At 40.1% G+C, this 18,223-nt stretch overlaps 1 protein-coding gene and 1 pseudogene across 1 annotated transcript in view; both read left to right on the forward strand.

The window, feature by feature from the left end:
• Positions 1-18,223, forward strand: part of CLVS1 (clavesin 1) — a 185,585-nt gene that overhangs the window by 62,668 nt on the left and 104,694 nt on the right. The window contains exon 3 of the mRNA XM_053558400.1: positions 17,585-17,759. Coding sequence (XP_053414375.1) covers positions 17,585-17,759 — 175 coding nt within the window. The remainder of the gene's footprint in view (positions 1-17,584; positions 17,760-18,223) is intronic.
• On the forward strand, positions 9,421-9,537 carry LOC128564225 (uncharacterized; annotated as a pseudogene).

The following is an 18,223-nucleotide window of genomic DNA, read 5'->3' on the forward strand; positions in this document are numbered from 1 at the left end:
TGCTTGAACTGTCGCCTTAACTATGTTGAGCATCTAGACTAAAAGCCAAAATGTAATTATTGCTGCCTTTCTAAAACCTACCATGGGCTCAGCACCTGTGGCTCAAGCGGCTAAGGCGCCAGACACATACACCTGAGCTGGTGGGTTCGAATCCAGCCCGGGCCTGCCAAACAATAATGATGGCTGCAACCAAAAAATAGCCGGATGTTGTGGTGGACGCCTATAGCCTCAGCTACTTGGGAGGCGGAGGCAGGAGAATCGCTTGAGCCCAGGAGTTGGAGGTTGCTGTGAGCTGTGATGCCATAGCACTCAACCCAGGGTGACAGCTTGAGGCTCTGTCTCAAAAAAAAAAAAAAAATAATAATAATAATAATAAAACCTACCATGTAGTTCTGTCTTAACCGAAATGTACACTAACCCAGACCGTGGAATGGTATTTACTGGGCTACTATAGCATAGCTGCTTAGTTGCATTTGTGATTTTCTAGTCAATGCATAACGGAAACAAAGAGTCTTTCTTATAAAAGTTGCCAGTATCAATTTCTGAGAAATGAATTGCTGTATATTTAATGTAAAAATTCTTATACTAAGCAGGATGAACTTTTGAGTCCCTTTTTTCATTTGCAGATTAAGTGGGATAGTACTTAATTTTGGCATTGAATCTCAACATTACGTAATCTAGCTACTTTGGGATGGTCTTAGAATGTTTTCCTGGTAATCTGTTCCATTTCCTGTCTCCTCCCTGTAAACAAAATGACAGTGTGACACTTTATTCTCATTGTTTTCTTCTTTTTGGTTTGTCTATTCTATTTTAATTAAATATGTATAAGTCAAAAAAATCAGTAAGTTTGAGGACAGATCAATAGAATTTACCCAGTATAAACAGAGAGAAAATAAACTGGAAAAAAAAAATTCTGAACCCAGACTCAGGCACCTGTGAGCCAATATCACAAGATCCAACATTCACCTGATCATTGTCCCAGAGGCGGAGGAGAGAGTGAGCTGAAAGAGTATTTGAATAAATAATAACTAAAAATTTCCCAAATTTGGTGAAAAACACAAACTTACAGAACCAAGAAGCTCAACAAATACCAAACAAATAAAAAAAAAATTAAGACACACCTAACCAAACATTTATAAACAGTAGACAAAAGAAATAACTTGAGAACAGCCGGAGAGAAACCACACTTCATCTGGAGAGGAAGACTGGTTTAAGTAATGGTGGATTTTTCATCGGAACTATGGAGGCAGAAGGAAAAAGTACGTTTTTCAAGGGCTGAAGGAAAAGAACTTAACCATGACTTCTGTATCTGGTGAAACTATCTTTCAGAAGTGAAGAAAAATAAAGATATTCTCAAAGAAAGAATACAATAATTTGTTCCTAGCAGATCTACCCTTAAAATTGGCCCAGGAAATTTCTTCAAACAGAAGGAAAAAGATAAAAGAAAGCATCTTGGGGCAGCAAGAAGAACAGATGCATATAATAGACTATTTTTTAATTTTAAAAAATCATATTTGATGATTGAAAACACAAATTCTAATGCCCCCTGGTATTTAAGACAATGACATTTGAAAGGGGAGAAAGTAAAGGGACTTTAATGAAAGTGAGGTTTCTAAAACAAACTTCACTGGAAATAGCAAAATATTGATACTGTGATCATTACATCACATATGTATTCTATAATCCCTAAAGCAATCATCATGGAAGCCACATGAGTAGGGACACCCCAAAACCCTATGGAGGCGTCAGGAGAGAACACGAAAGGTCTTTCTCTCACTTTTTCTCCTTCATGAGAGAGACTTATTTCCAACTCTCTTTGGAAGTGCTCTAAACTTTCTCTTTGTTCTTCCTAAATAAAATATCTCTCTGTTACCCTAAAAAAAAAAAAGAACACTATAAACTGAGTAAGCAACAGGGAAACAAGAAAAGAGAAACAGAAAAATGATAATCAGAGGAAATAAACATAAACTAATCAATAAAATGGCAGACTTAAGCACTACCAAAAATATATTAAATGTCCTTGGTATAAATACATGAATCAAAAGACAGAAATTAGCAGTGGTTTAGGAAAGCAAGCCTCAATGGTATTTTGTTACAAAAAATTACCTGAGACTCAAGTACATAGATAGATCAAAAGATACATCATGCAAATAAGGATTTAAAAAAATAGACATGGCCCTATTAGGGTAAGGTAGGCTTCAGAGCAAAGGAAATTACTGTAGACAAAGAGGGAAATTACATAATGATAAAATAACCAATTTAATTATTACAACTGCGTGTGAATCTGTAATTATCTCAATTGAAAAAGTATTCTGTTCCTCCCCATTTCTCGTAACTATGGAGTTTGCTCCACTCCCATCTATGCTCACAACAAATTCATCTGTCACTAGTTTCTACTGAGCTTTGATAAAGCATCTGACTTTATTGGGAGCTCCTGCAGCAACCATCAATGGTCAGAAGTGGCAATGCATTCAAGTCATCATCATATACAAAACACTGTTCCCAAAATATTTAACCTGAATCCAACCAAGCCTATGGACCTCACTTCAGTTTAAAAGCAACAAATTCAATGCCATCAAGAGAAAATGATAGGCCAGTCCACAATTGAAGACATTCTACGGGACACATGGCCTGGAAATCATTTTTTTAAAAGTCGAGTCATGATATATGAAACTTTCTTTCAATTTACTTTTAGCTGTCCCCACATATGTGTATATATGTATATATAAGATACATAAAGCAACTTGCAAAGCATTGAAAATTGTTGAATCAAATGGTGAGTATGTCATTGTAATATCCTTTCAACTATCCTGTGTGCCCAGACATTTTCTTAATAAAAAGTTGGCAGAAACGAACTCTGCTGGCCAACTGGGGATTCAATAATCTTTCAGGTCCCTTCCCACTGTGATATTCAGACACTGAAGTTCAAATTTTGGCTCTGATATTTATTAGCTGTGTCCTGTGGGACTTGGTTTTTCTCATGTATAAAGATGAAGGCTTTGGAACAGTTCTAAAATTCTGTGTATCTTAAGATCACCAGAGAAATTGATTCAAAATCTCTCAGTAACCCATTCACACTATGAACAACCCTCTACTGCCAGCACATTTTTATTCTCACTTGGGTCTTTCAAATAGTAATTTAAAAACTTCCCTGTTTTCCTAGACCCAATAAAGAAAAAAGAAGAGAAAGCACTCCATTCTTTAAATGTTTGAAAAACCTTGTTTGTCCCTTACCTACCTTCTTTTGAAACTCTGTCATTTCCAACAATTCAAATCAATATATAATTATATTGTAGACTGCGTGCAATTATACATACTGATAAATGTCTGGATGAACAAACATTTTGTATGTGTGCATTTAAAATAGAGTCATCAGCCAATCAATCAAAAATGTAAATATTGCTTTCTTCTGAAAGAAGTCAATGCAAGTGAAAGTGAAATTTCAGCTGGACCAACACTGTGACTGTTGGCTTGTAAACCAATAAGCACTATGCCCTTCTGCTCTGGCTATGTGCAAGGTACTAATGCTGTATGAGTTTCCATCTTGTTAAGTTTAAAGATTAGCCAGAAATTAAAGAAAAAGTATGATATTTTCTTCTTGACAGCTTTGCATTAGTCCAAAATAAACCAGAAGTGAGATGTCATTTCATAGTATTTAGTGTGGAATAATAAACAAAAGCTCTTCCACTGATTCTTGAAAAGTTTGTGATCTCTTGCTTAAATAATAAGCCATAAATGTTACAGTTAATTTTCTCTGAAAGATTTTTTTTCAGTCTTTCAATGATGACAGATGTGTCAGCAAAGAATACACAAATTAGTAGGAATGACTGTGTGCATTGATTGCAGAATAGTAACAGAAAGGCTCTCCCCTACGTGATAGTATCCCAGCCTTCATTTCATCCATGTCAGCCAAGATGTCAGATTGCCTTCTTTATAAATTAAATACCCCATAGGATATTCTCCATGCCATCATAGAGACTCACCTTTCCTTACCCCATAGATGGACACAACTGGTTTCCTTTACTGCAGAGAAAGCTCACTAGAACAATGGATGCAGCAAGTCTTCCCCCAAACCAGTGCCTGGGATCACTGGCAGAGTTCCCCAAGGCCAGGCCAAGAAGGAACAATTCAGTCTCCACTGTAGTCACCTTGTAAGAGATTCCTTTACCTCTGCCACAAGGCTTCTCTTTCTGGTTTCAGGCTGACATATCCACATGGAGACTCCTATCTTGATAGCTCACATTAGAGATCCATCCATATGATATGTATGTTTTAATACTACTTTTAAAATTATTCATTGGATGCTTGTTAAAAATGGCAAGAAGATTTTATTCAAGACTATCAAATGGGGGTCAAGGCTATTGTAATAGTGGAGAAAGTTTGAACTCAACTCCAGATACAACAGGGACGATAGAGTTTTATAGCTAATGGGCAAGGTGAGTGTGGACAAAGAACTTTATTAGAGTGAAGGGTTTCCCAACAAACTGGCATTGCAGTGCTAGGTCCCTCTGATGATGAATGTTCCCTTGTTCTTCTCCCTGAAGCCTAGGCTATGACAGAGTGGTCACAAATACAAAGTAATTACTATCACATGCATTTACTCCAGAAGAAAGGCAAACATACTACAAGGCAAATGGAAGAATACCTCTTGAAGGGCAAGATGGGTCCCTCCGCATAAGTCAAGAAGACAGTGTCTCCCCATACATTGAGAGGCCAGATCCCTCCCCGTAAGTGGAGAAGACAGTGTCTCCTCATACACTGAGAGGTCAGGTCCCTCCCAGTAAATGGAGAAGAGACCCTGAAGTCTAAGCACACCGTCTTTTATGAGCTGATTAGGCTGTCTAGATTGTGCCACCTTTACTCCAGCAGGATTGGCTGCCATTTCCCACCTTTGTGGTAACTGCCAGGTTGGGTAACAAAACTTAACACAGGCCGTCTTCCCTAAACCTTCCTGAAGAACCCAATGGAGTCAAAATTTGCTATTTTAATGATATGATAATGGACCCAATGGGCCCAGGTCTGTGCAAGGTCATCAGGTGTTCCTTACTATCTGTTCCAACTAGGGAACAGTCCCTAGCTGTAACTTGGTTCCTACCCTTAGTCCTTAACCACACCTCTCCCCTGAGTTCTCCCTCCTATCAAGGAGAGAAACTGGGGGCCAATGCAGCACATTTCGGTGGCTGCTGCTGCACTAAGGGCCTCTTCCGGGCATAAGCCTGGCTGTGCTCTGGTGCAGGGCAAGAGAAGGTGGCACCCAAGCCATCCAGCACCCCCAAACAGGAGGGTTCTTTACCAAAACTGGCTCTGCAGGCCAAGAACACAGGCCAAGAATGAGGCCTAGTTGAGACAAGGGCTTAGCACTGGGTGCAGGTGTGAGTCCTTTTCAATACTCTGCCACTTCCTGTGGTAGGGAGGCCTCCCTAAGAACATGACACTTGGCTAAGACTTAACAGATGAGAAAGAGTAAGCCAAGTGAAGAGAGTGGTAAAATATTGTAGATAGAGAGGAAGAGAGAAGAAACATTCTGCTTCCATTCATTGTTAAGTTCCCTTTTGAGTCGGTATTTCTTCCTTCAATTTTCCTTAAGTCTTGGAGATAGGTCAAGGATATTGGACCAGGGATCCAGGTTGTCTTTTGCACAAGTAACTGCTCGTGTGGTTTCACTGGGCTTCTCTGGATCTGAATTTCATTCTAGAAGAGGTTACCAGCATCTGGAGTAGGATATGATTCCTGGGACTATGGTGTGCGTTGCAGGGTATTTAGAATTACTGGGCCCTGCTTGATTAATGCTGGTAGCACTCTCCAGACATTTTGAAAACCAGCAGTAATGTTCCCCTATATGCACATTATCAGATGTCCCCCAAATGGGAAGGGGTGATCCTATCTCCAGCTGAGAATCAGCATGTATTCATAAAGATTCCTGCTAACTCTCAGTTGCTTCCTTCTATTAGAATCGTAAATCCATTCTGCAAGAACCAAGCTCCATCTTAGTTTACTCTCTCTCCAAGCTTCCCCAAGACTTTGGCTTGGCTCAGCCAGCAATTACTTACAATATTTGAATGTTGCCTCAGGGCCCAAAGAATAATGTAGGTGAGTAGGTATGATTCCTGATTTCTAAACATGGGTGAAGCAGACAGAAGATCTTTCTTCTCAGAGTGTTCTGAATGTGCCAGAGCTGGGAAAACCCTTCTTGTAATTTAGTTAACAGAAAAAAAAGATAGATAGTGATCCCATCAAATGTGGCAGGCAAGGATGAAAGCAACAGGGGAAATTTGATTAGGACTTTTCAAAGGCTAACCATTTAAATCTTTTCCTCTTTTTAAATTGAACTGCTCATCTGTCTAAGCAGTTTCTTTACTTGAGAGTTTTTTATATTGACAACAATCTCTGAGCTTTAGTTAGGATAAATACAGGCCTGGAAATCCTCCTACAGAAAAATCTCTAGTCCTAAAATGTTGTACTTTGTCTTTGTGTGAGTATTTCAAATATATAAACCGTGTTTCTCTACACATACACTTAATGCGTTTTCCAAATTCTGTTTGCTGTTCAGAGTGTAGGGTATTTTGGATATTTTAAAGAGAAGTGTGGGCTGATGTTTTACAGTATCTCCTGCAGTGTAGCTACTGTTAAGTGGCAGCAATAAATAATAACCCCTGGCTCTTATTGCTTAGAGAATTGCCAAGTGATAATCTGTGATGTAATTAAGTAAAAGAAACCAGTGTTGTCTGTAACCTCTTCCATAAACTAATCCCCCAGAGGAGCAACAGAACTTCCATGGGGAAAGTTACTTGGTAGGGCCACGTTAACCCTCCAGATGCACTGCACCTCTGATAGGGAGAGTCAACCAGTTCTTTGGGTTTTCTTCACTGCCGCTAACTGAACTATTTTGAGCCTGTAGTCATTGTTTTATGAACGTATTAAGTGTTATCTTTTGTTTGCTTCTGATTCCTAGAGTTAGGCTGAATGAAAATACAGAGCTCGTGTTCTGACCAGGGACCAAAAAGTGGGTCCAGGGGAGCTCCCATGTGTTGCTGTATGAAGACAGACAGGGAGAGGGCATTGGGGGTGCTGCCCTCCCTGGTCTCCACGGCCTGCCAGTCTTGGGCTAGGCTGGGGTGTGGTGGGTGTGATGTGGGCCCTTTCTGGGAAAATCCTGGGACTCCTTCTGTCTATCTTGACATGGCTGGCCAGCCACCTAACTCTCATAGTCACAGCATTCCAGGCTCTAGAACTCTTTGGTAACCTCCAAAGAGGATTTTTTTTTTTTTTCTGCTGAAGTTAAGCACAGACTCAGTTCTAGAAGAAGTGTAGGTGGCTTTTCCCCTCTGAGCCATGGAGGGTGCCCCTGAGCCTGAGAGCTGTTGAGATCATGGCAGCCTCCTACCCTCTGTCTCCAAGAATTCAATAACCAAGGGGCTTCTTGAGGAAGATGAAATAGTTGAAGGGTGACAGCTGTGTAGAAAAATGTCAGCTGCAAAACAGCCAACAAGTTGCATTTCTATCAAAGCTATTCTGAATATACTCCCTCTGAAGATGAGGCGTTCCTTTTCATTACATAATGATTTCCTGTGGCTGTCTCTTCCATGAATTTGACTCCGTGCTGCTATTTAAGTTGCTTATGATTAAGAAGGCTAGAATCTTTAGGAGAAATGATACCAACTTTGAAAACTTCAATCAGACTGCAGACTCTCTAAGCTCAATCAGTTTCTATTAATCTTCTGATGTGAATTAACCATATTTTTCAGGGTCCCTGTTCCTCATTATTGGCAACCAGTTTTAGAGCCTTGAGACTTCTCTTGGTTGTAAGATCTCATTATCTTGCTAGAATATATTGATCTCTTTATTAAATATAGAGTTTAAAGTTTTCATTGGAAGTAGTTAATTTCGTGAATTAATTAAAATTATGAGATGTTCTATAATCCTAACTCAAGTTACAGGTGTGCCTTCCGTGAAATGCAGAGTTGCTTTGCTAATGTACTATTTAATTCAAGTTGCCCTGCACACTATTATCAAAGTTTTTGATTTCAGCAGCAAGATACCTCTTGATTGCAAGAGTGATTGCAGAATATCACCATAAGGGAAGAAACTCAGGAGCGTAAAATCATTCAGAGCAAGTACTTTGTTTTGATGGATAAATGTTTTTTTCAAAAGCCTTCTTATCCTATTGCCCGATTTCTGATACTGGAAGTGATTTTATGATGGTAACAGTCACATAGTTTCAGGAGAAAGAACATTCCATTTCAAGCAGTCACTAGCACATTACCATGGACCCATGTAAGATCTGTAAATGTCAATTGAATTCCAATGGAAGTAAGAGTAATGTGACCATCCACGTTAATTTTCTCAGATCAGACAGATTTTGCTTTTTGTGACCCTGATTAGGCTGATATGCTTCTGGCTCCATGCCTAATGCTCAATAAATCTTTATGGAATGATTAATGCAGAAACCTAAAAGTGATATTTGGGGGATTTTGGAAGATGCCAAGGTATGTATGTTCTTTATTGTGAATTGTGAAATACCCTAACTCACTGGAGAAAAAGGCTGAGACATATGGCAGCTCACCATCTGCCTTTGGTTAATAGGTATGGAAAAGCCCTGGTGTGAATTTTGGCTGGAGATAGAATAATAAAAGCAGAAGTGTTTAAATCCATGCTTATTTTGCTGTACTGAGTGCTCATTCGCATTCTTGAGCCCTTTCCGAGCTCTTAGTTTTTTGCGGCTCCTCAGCCAAGGGAGTTCCCAGAATAGACAGGCATGAAATTAATTTCTCATACTTGTTTAGCAGTAGATAGAAAGCTCGGAGCTTACTTCCACTGGGGTGTATTTTGTTAAATTCTTCGTTGCTGCGTAGACACTGGTCCAACCTCTATCCAGAGAGCTGTATGAAATAAATCCCTTCCCCACTGGCACTTGGGGCTGTTTTTAAGTGGTGTTCGAGGACCGGTGGACTAGGAGTCTGCCACCTTCCTGTTTCCAAGCATCCATCTAGCATTGATTATTCACTACTCTGGGCTGTCATTTTCTCACTGACTTCTTTCATGCCCACATTTCACATCATGGCCCACTCTTAAACCAAACCCAATGCTTAGTTTCCTTTGCTTCTCTGGGCTGTCCAGGGCCCAGCAGCACACTGTGCTTTGTAAATATGACCCAGAGTGGAAAGTTCTTAACTGTCTAGTTCTTAACATAGTTAGGGTCAACACCCAGCACAGCATCACACAAAATATCAGTATTAATGTTACTTGACATTGGGACTGTCAAAGTGGTGCCTAGGAGTATAGGGTTTCGTGGAATCTTCATTTCTGCCAAATGTGATGGAATCCCATCATAAGCGGCTGCTATGTCTGCAGGAGAAAATATTAAAGGAATATTTGCTCCTGTAGTCTAGAATACGAGCTCATTTAAAAATGTCCTTGCCAATCGTTTCTTGGCCTTTTGGCTAAGATCAAGTGTAGTATCTGTTCTTATCAGTTTAATATCTGATACGTCCTCTATCTTAGGACAAAAAAAAAAAATGTCCTTGCCTTTGAATCCCTGGCAAACACCAGTACTTATACTGTATACAGACAGTACTCAACAAATGATTCTTAGGGAAAGAAGGAGTTCCTCTGACAGGGTTCTTATTCTTAGTGGTGCCACTGTCTCTCCTGTCTTCACACCAGTATCTATTCCACAACCAAGTCCAGTTTCTGTCCCTCCTGCTGCTTCTCATATCTCTGTCATTTCCATTTAGCTCTCTCCTGATGTGGACAGTCATGCCCCAACTGGGTGGCTTCACCCCAGTCCCGTGCCTTCAAGCTGCATAGACCCTTCTGCTGCTCCAAATCTTCCTAAAGCACAGCTGCCATCGTTTTTTTCCTCTGCCTAAACACAGTCCGCAGTTTTCCCAGCAAGTGGAATGGAGATGGGTCTCCATCACGTTTCTGGCCTTAATTTTACATTCCTTTGCACTTTCTCCCCACAGCACAGGCAAACCTGCTATATTGCTCCAATGGCGTCTGCCCGCTTAGCTCTTACTATTGTTTATGTGGCCTCTTCTGCCCTTTTCTTTCTATGGCTAATATTCAAATTGCCCCATTTTTATTTTTTCATTTTTGTGAAGTTTCAGATTAATATGAGGGTACAAATGATTGGATTATAATCTTTGTGTTAGGTAAGGTCCCTGTTGTGGTTGTGTCCCACACCCAGGAGGTGTGCCGTGTACCCTTACATTGTGCCCATTAGGTGGGAACACACCCATCCCCCCTCCCTCCCCCCCGTCCTCCATACTCTTTTCCCCTACCCCCAACTTGAATTAAATTGAGTTTTCTTTTGTGTGGGCATGTATTCGTTTGTCTACTGGCTTCATGTTAGTATTGAGTATATCAGATACTTGCTTTTGTAGTCTTGTGATACTTTACTAAAGAGAATGTTCTCCAGCTCTGTCCAGGTTAATACAAAACATGTAAAGTTTTCATCTTTTTGTGGCTGAATAATATTCCTATATACCACAGTTTATTAATCCATTCATGGATTGATGGGCACTTGGATTGATTCCATGTCTTGGCAATTGTAAATTGAGCTATGATAAACAATCTAGTGCAAATGTCCTTAGGATAAAATGACTTTTTCTTCTTGGTAGATACTTGGTAATGGCACTGTGGGATCAAATGGGAGGTCTAATTTGAGTTCTTGGAGGGTTCTCATCCTTCATTCCAAAGAGGCTGTAGCAGTTTGTAGTCCCACCAATAGTGTAAATGTGGTCCCTTCTCTCCACATCTGCACCAGCATCTGCAGACAAACCACACTTTTAAATGACCCAGTTGAAGACTTCCCAAACCACCTCCCCCTCACCATAAGTGATCTCTCCTTCTCATAACTCTCAATTACTTTCTACCTGATATCATATTTATTCAGGTAGTAAAGAAGACCAGCACCTTCTACTGACTTGTCTGAGCTGGTTGCTCCACTGAGGCTTCATGTATATTATCTCTCTTTATCATTACCAGTGAGGTAGGTGCTATGATTCTCTGTTATATATGAAGAAACTAAACCACGGAGAGATAAAGTAACTTGGAAAGCTCACAGAGAACAACTGGGATTTGAATCAATTTGCTTGACCCCAGATGCTGTGCTTTTAATGACTAAGCTTCCTGTGTCCTGCACACGCCATACTGTGTAAGATCTTCTACTGGCTCCCATCAACTTCCACAAAGAGCATTTCTGAGTCTTTGAACAAAAACCTCCTGAATCCTTATCTGGTTCCGGGTATTTCACAATTTTTAAAGGAAGTCAATATCTTTAAGATATCGCATTAATTGTTGAAGAGATAGATGTAGTTGTTATTAATTTCATTGTCTTTTATTCTTGGGAGAATTTAGAGGCACTTGAACCAAATGTGATAAAATATTGTTTTCATTTATTCAAACCATTGCTTTATTTAGACCAAGGAACTAAATAGAAGGAAGACGATGTTTGAGGACATTAAATGGTAGTTTATTGCATGCACACGCGCGCGCACACACACACACACACACAAATGATTTATACTCTTGTTCGCCACAGAAACTCAAGAAAGAACCCTAGCCAGCTAGAATTTGAAAGCTTTAGCTGAAGGTGTGCCTTTAAGCTGTGGCTGTGAGCATCTACGTGCAGAGGTGACAGGCCTGCCAGGATTGGTCTGGAGAAACACAACCCCTTGTCTCCATGCTTGACTCGAATGAGAGAACACTGTTTTCTCTTCTCCATTTTCATCACTATTTTCTCTATACTAGTTCAAAATCAGGGCCTGCTTTTATACAAGACCATGATGTTTTGAGTTCTGCCTTCAAGAAGCCATGGTTGGATTGTGGGGGAGAGTTGGAGCAGAAAAGTTTCAAATGAGATGAAGAGAGAAAGAAGCATTCTCTGACGCAATGTTTCTGCATCTGTAACTAGGAGATGTTTGGTAGCAAGTCATCTTCAGCAGACCTTAAAAAATTCCCAAGGTAAAAATCGTAAACATTTAATCATATTAAGTTTAAGATCAAGAGGTATCAAGATAGCCAAAGAGCTTTAATTACTAGTATTAATAGACTTTTTGCTACAGCAGGAAAAATAGTATAGGAATTTGCACTGTGATTTCGGAATTAACTAAGAGGCTTCCCCTTCTCCTTCTCAAAAATGTTGTCACTTACAACCCCATCATAACTTTGCATGGTTACTTGGTCGCTATAGCTTCATTTTTCTTAGATGAGTCTAGCCCTGGGATCAAGTTCTAGAAACTCCACTAGAAATTCAAAGCGCAAATGGATCACTTTTTGAAACTTAAATACCTTCTCATTGGTACGAGCTTCCTATTTTTCACTCCTTTGTGTCTCATTTGTATTATTCTGTAGACTTAGGTTCTAAAGCGATGTTGGGTTTCCGATTCATAAAAATGAATTTTATTCATTATGCTCTTTATTCATAATAAAGATTTATTACTAGTTGCTCATGGGATAATGACGATACTCCTGTAGATAAACTTTACTGAGTCCTAATTCATATAAAATCTTCAGAGGAGGGGAATTTAGCTTTTCCACTTTCTGGTGATGTAGTTCTTTGTGTGACATTGGCATTTTGCAGTTCACATGGTGTTTTCCCATACATTATCCCATTTAAGCTTACAATAATCAGTCTGAATCTAATCTCATCCATAACTGACTATACAAATACTATGCAAATTGTAGAAGGGATAGAAGAAATCAAATAGCCATTTGTCACCTGTTAGTTCATTTGGATACAAGTGCTAAAATTCTCTGATAGAATTGTGATTGTGGGCAATAAAGAAAATCACATTTTTTTCCTCTGGGGCATCCGAATCAAATAATATATAAGTCCACATGAGTTGGTAGAATGAACAAATTCTGAAACTGTCTTCTGTTATCATTTCCACAATTTGTATAAAGTTGTTTAACTGTTTTAAGACCATTATGGCATGCTTTTAAACAGGCTAATATTCATGGAGACCTACCATAGCAGATTACAAACTCCAGTAGGCACTTAAAAAAAAAACAAAAACACTTTTCATTTACAGCAATTTTAAATTTACAGAATTATTGTGAAGGTAGCACAGAGTTCCTGTATTCAGTTCCACCCTTCCTAATATCTTAGTGTATTTGGTACAACTAGTGAACCAATACTGACATATTCACTAAAGTCCATACTTCATTCGGATGTCTTTAATTATTACCTATCGCCCTTTTTCAGTCCCAGGATCCCATCCCAGATACTTCATCACATTTAGTCTCCATGTCTCCTTCATCTGTTGGCTGTCACAGTTTCTCAGACTTTCATTGTTTTTTAATGAACATGACAATTTGGAGGAGTACTAGTGAGGTATTTTGTAGAATGTTCCTCAAATGGAATTCATCTCATATTTTTGTCATGATTAATCTAGGGTTATGGTTTTGGAGGAGAAAGACCAGAGAGGTAATGTGTCGTTTTCATCACCTCAGCAAGGTAGCTACTGTCAGCGTGATCTACCACTGCTAAGGGGGACCTCGGTCGCCCAGTGCATGTCATGTTTGCCAGGCCCTGCCCCACACTCACTCCCTTTCCCTTTCCACACTACAGTCTTTGGAAGAAAGTCCCTTTGCTCAGCCCACATTTAAGGAGTAGGGAGCTGTGCTCCATGTCTTTGAGGGTGGAGTTTCTACATAAATCATTTAGTCGAATAGCTATTCAAAATTATAGAAAGCTGGGCGTTGCAGCCAAGGTAAGAGGGTAGCATCCTCAATGGGGATGGAGACTCCTGACTGGAGACACAGTCCGTTTGACTCTTTCCTGCCCAAACCAGTTCCTCTGGAAAAGTGAAACTTTCAAACATTTGGAAACTGTAGTGAAGCCCATCATCTTTTGACTTTTCTCCTGCTGTCACCCCATGAATCTAATCTTTCCTCACTGCCTGCTGGTCTCCAACATGCACAGAATGGCTTCTAGGCAGAGTCCGGTGTGTTCCCTTGGAAGTGGATATGAGCAGGAATGTCTTGGGAAGAGGTGTCATCTCTTATTTAAAAGAGTAAAATGAGGTGAGAGATTAAGTCCATTTTCTGGAGATGTTTATAATTTATTTCTTTCTTCGTGGTTCAACTGAAAGTGTTTTCTCAGAACTCTCCAAAGTGCACCTGCTGTCACAAGCAGTGGTCTTTTCTCCTTCCTTATTCTCCCGATCTTCCTGTTGCAGCTGCCTTTGTCAAATACCCTTTACTACTGGGTAGCTACCCTGTTTTCCCAAAAATAAGACATCCTCTGAAAATAAGACCTACTTACAGGAAAGATAAAACGTCCCCTGAAAATAAGACCTAGCGCATCTTCGGGAACACACCTTAAAATAAGACACTGTCTTATTTTCGGGGAAACAGGGTATTTCTGTGTAACAAACTATCTCAAAACTCAGCAGCTTGAAACAGCTTATTACTGCTGATGATCTGGAGGGTAGCTGCAGTTTTTCTAGGGTGGGATCGGTCAGGTGGCTCTGCTTCCAGTGAAGGTCTGCCTGCTGGCTGGGGAGTCCTCATTCTGTGTGTCTGTCACCCTTCTCCAGCAGGCTGGCTCTGGCAAGTTTTTGCCATGGCAACAGCAGAAGCTCAGGAGAACAAGTGGAGACATCTGCGCTCTCGTAAGAGCTAGGCTTAGAATTGGCACCCTGTCATGTCTGTCTACATGTCACTAGTCAAAGCAAGTCACATGGGCAAGGGACAGAAAAGACACTTGATTGTCTCTTGAACCCTTCTTCCTTCAGCCTCGGTACCATGTGTAAACTACCTAGGGCTCAGCCTTCCCACCTGCTTTCCTCCGCCCACGTGCCCTTCTTCAGAGTGCTCGTCTGAGCTCACACTGGCTGATGGCCCAGGGATCATTCCCAGTTCACCATCTGGCATTTCTGTGTTTCCATTTGGAATTGCCTAAACCCCTAATCGTTGGTCCTGTGGTCCCCTTAAATCAATGTTTCTTTCCAATATAAGGCTGTGTCTCTGAAAAAGACCTGAGTCTTTGGATCATTGTTTTGATGTGTATGCAAAAACTAGAACAAAGCTGCAATGAAAACTTCCCTATGCTAACAGAAAGACGGCATTTCGAAAAGTAAAAAGGGAACATATCTGAAAGAAATCAGTGGTGAGAAGAAGAGTATTAAGAACCATTTCCTGTGAGAAGTGGTTAAAGTTGTTAATTTTTTTTTTTAACTTTAGAGATCATGTTTGAAACACCACTGTATTTCAAAGACGAAAGAGTGTAGTGTAGGAATACAGGAATACATGAGTGATATATACGCATATATATGTATGTATATATGTATAACTCATATACATATAGAACACACACATATAGCAAAACTACTACCATTGGGTGGATTTGGGGTAGGAAAATTTTATTATGTTTGTATTTTTTATTATGGGTACATAATGATATTTGTCTATCTTCATAGATACAGGCAATGTTTTTATGCAGGTACACAATATGAATTATTCAAATTAGGGTAACAGGTATCCCTACCCTCAGACATTTATCATTTCTTTGTGTTACAAACATTCCAGTTCCACTCTTAGTTATTTTAAGGCATATCCTCACTGATGGTTGATTTTAGTCACTTTGTTGTGTTATCAAATGGTCTTCACTCTAGCGAGCTGAGCAGGTTTTGTACCTGTTAACCATCCCACTTTATCCCTTCCTCCTTGCTACCCTTCCCAGGCTGTTATAATCATCATTCTGCTCTCTCTGTCTCCAGGAGATCAATTTCTTTTATTATTTAGCTCCCACATACAAGTGAGAACTTGCGAAATTTGTCCTTCTGTGCTTAGCATAATTGATTGAACATAATACTCTCCAGTTCCATTCATGTTGTAAAAGGGAGGATTTCCCCCTTTTGTGGCTGTCTAATCTTCCCTTGTGGGTATGTACCACAGCACATATATCCTTTCATCTATGGCTAGACACTTGGGTTGATTCCAAATCTTGGCTATTGTACATAATGCCGCAGTGAACAGGCGAGTGCAGATATCTTTTTGATGCTTAATTCCCCAGCAGTAGGATTCCTGGGTCACGTGTCAGATCCATTTTTAATTTTTTGAGGAAGCTCTGTACCATTCTCCATAGTGGCTGTGCCAATTTACGTTCTAATGGGGTAGGAAATGTTCAGCCTGATATTAGGCAATAAATTTTAGTAAGAAGAACTATACGGAAAGAGAATGGGCTGTACATGTTCATTTTTCTTTTGTGTCACTCCTCTCCCTTGAAAAGTCTTGCTCCCTCTGCCCTCAACTGTCCATCAAATTCCCATCCACTCCTCCTTCAGACTTACCCCAAGTCTTGACCCCTCCACAAGCTCTTCCCTGACCTCGCAAATGTTACTGATTCTGCTCAACTCGCGTTGCTCATCTCCCACACCTGCAAAATTAGGCCTCTGTGGAATTAGAAATAGAACATTCTCATTTATAACTTCAATCCGGAACACAACACTGAGCTTCTAACAGGTATTCAGTAAGTTCTTACTGGGTTACCAGTCAATCACAGATTTTCTGATTTCTAATCTGCCGTCCTTAGACTTGGTTAGAATTTGAACCGGATTGGAATGCTCAAGCATCTGAGCATTTCACACCGATTTCACAAGAGAACTTGGCTTCTGATTTCATTAAAATCCTCAAGGGAGAAACAGGTTTGCCATGACTTGCCACCCAACCTTGTGTTTTACTACTCCCCAGAGAAAACAGCTGCACTTAGAGACTCTCTAAGTTCTTAGATTTATAGCTCAGATAATTTGCTGAGCGGAATAGAGGAGAGACTATACCATCATTTCTTCATCTGAAAATTATTTATAACAGTAACTAACGGGCAAATGGGAATATAGGATGTGGAGGAGCACCCCAGCCCGGAAGGCTGTCACTCTCGTTTGTATTCAGGTCTGCCCGTTGTCATAGTTACTGATGTACTCAAAGCAATTTCCCTCCCAAATCACACTCTGCAGACCTTCAATGAAAAATAAGCTATTCTTCCTGCTTTATTTTTCTCTACCCATGAATCGAAGGTAAAAAAACAAAAACAAAAAACCCATCAATTGCATGACTGTTTTTACACTTTTAGCAAAATTTTAAACATTCAAAAGAAATAAAAGAGGCTTAATCAAAATAAATACTTCTGATTGAGGTCGCACCTCATTTGTTCAGCAATGATTTATTCAGCACCTTGGTACTGGGGCCACGGCCATGGTTATGACCCAGCGCCGACCTTCAAGGACATCAGAGCTCTGTGAGGGAGAGAAACGAGAGAGGGATGGACTTCAACAAAACGCAACCAGTGCTGTGGTGGAAGCACAGTATTGAGGGTCCCAGGAACCCAGGAGAGCAGGACCTGGTTATGGGTGGGGTGTTGATGGGGTCAGATCAAAGGGAGGAGTCCATCCTGCAAGTCCTGAAGCATTGAACGATGCTGTCAAGTTTAAGACGTATATTTTCGGTCCTTCCAGGATGCCACTGTGACGCTGCAGGCTGGGCATGTGGAGCAGTGGCCGCGAGGCCCCAGCTGCTGCACACGGTGGGCTGTCACTGCTCACACTCACACACAGCTCTCCCTCTGCTCTGGTCGCAGGAACTCCTTCACAGACATTCTCCGCGCCATACTGCTGTCCCTGGAAGTCCTCATTGAAGACCCAGAACTTCAGATAAATGGCTTCATTTTAATTATAGACTGGAGTAATTTTTCCTTCAAGCAAGCCTCCAAACTGACACCTTCAATCCTTAAACTGGCCATTGAAGGATTGCAGGTATGTGGCATGATTGTACACTACAAGGCTGCGTGTGACAATGGATTTTCTTCTTTTTAGAAATGAAGAATATTTATTTATTATATTATAATATAATATTATATATAAATATATTATATAATATAATATTATAGCAAATGAAGTACTATTTATCTTGTAGAATGGGAGAAGGAAACTAGAATAGAATTCATCTGTCAGTACTCCATATTTTTACTTCAGCCTGAGTTTAGATGTTTGGTTTTTTCTTTCATTAGCCTTCATTTTCATTAATAACTCCAAATTACTGTTACCATAGGCACAAATTACCTACTGTAGATGTAATGAATAAAGCTCAGAGATGTTTGCTTAACCCATCTGAGAGCTCACAAAAATGAAAACAGAGAAACATCTGCTTCATAGCATGTCCTGTATAGAGGAGGCATGGGGCTTCCCAGGGCTTTCAGAAGCATTTTTGAGCCCAGAAA

This window comes from Nycticebus coucang, chromosome 13 (genome assembly GCF_027406575.1).
Source record: "Nycticebus coucang isolate mNycCou1 chromosome 13, mNycCou1.pri, whole genome shotgun sequence".
Classification (NCBI taxonomy): Eukaryota; Metazoa; Chordata; class Mammalia; order Primates; family Lorisidae; genus Nycticebus; species Nycticebus coucang.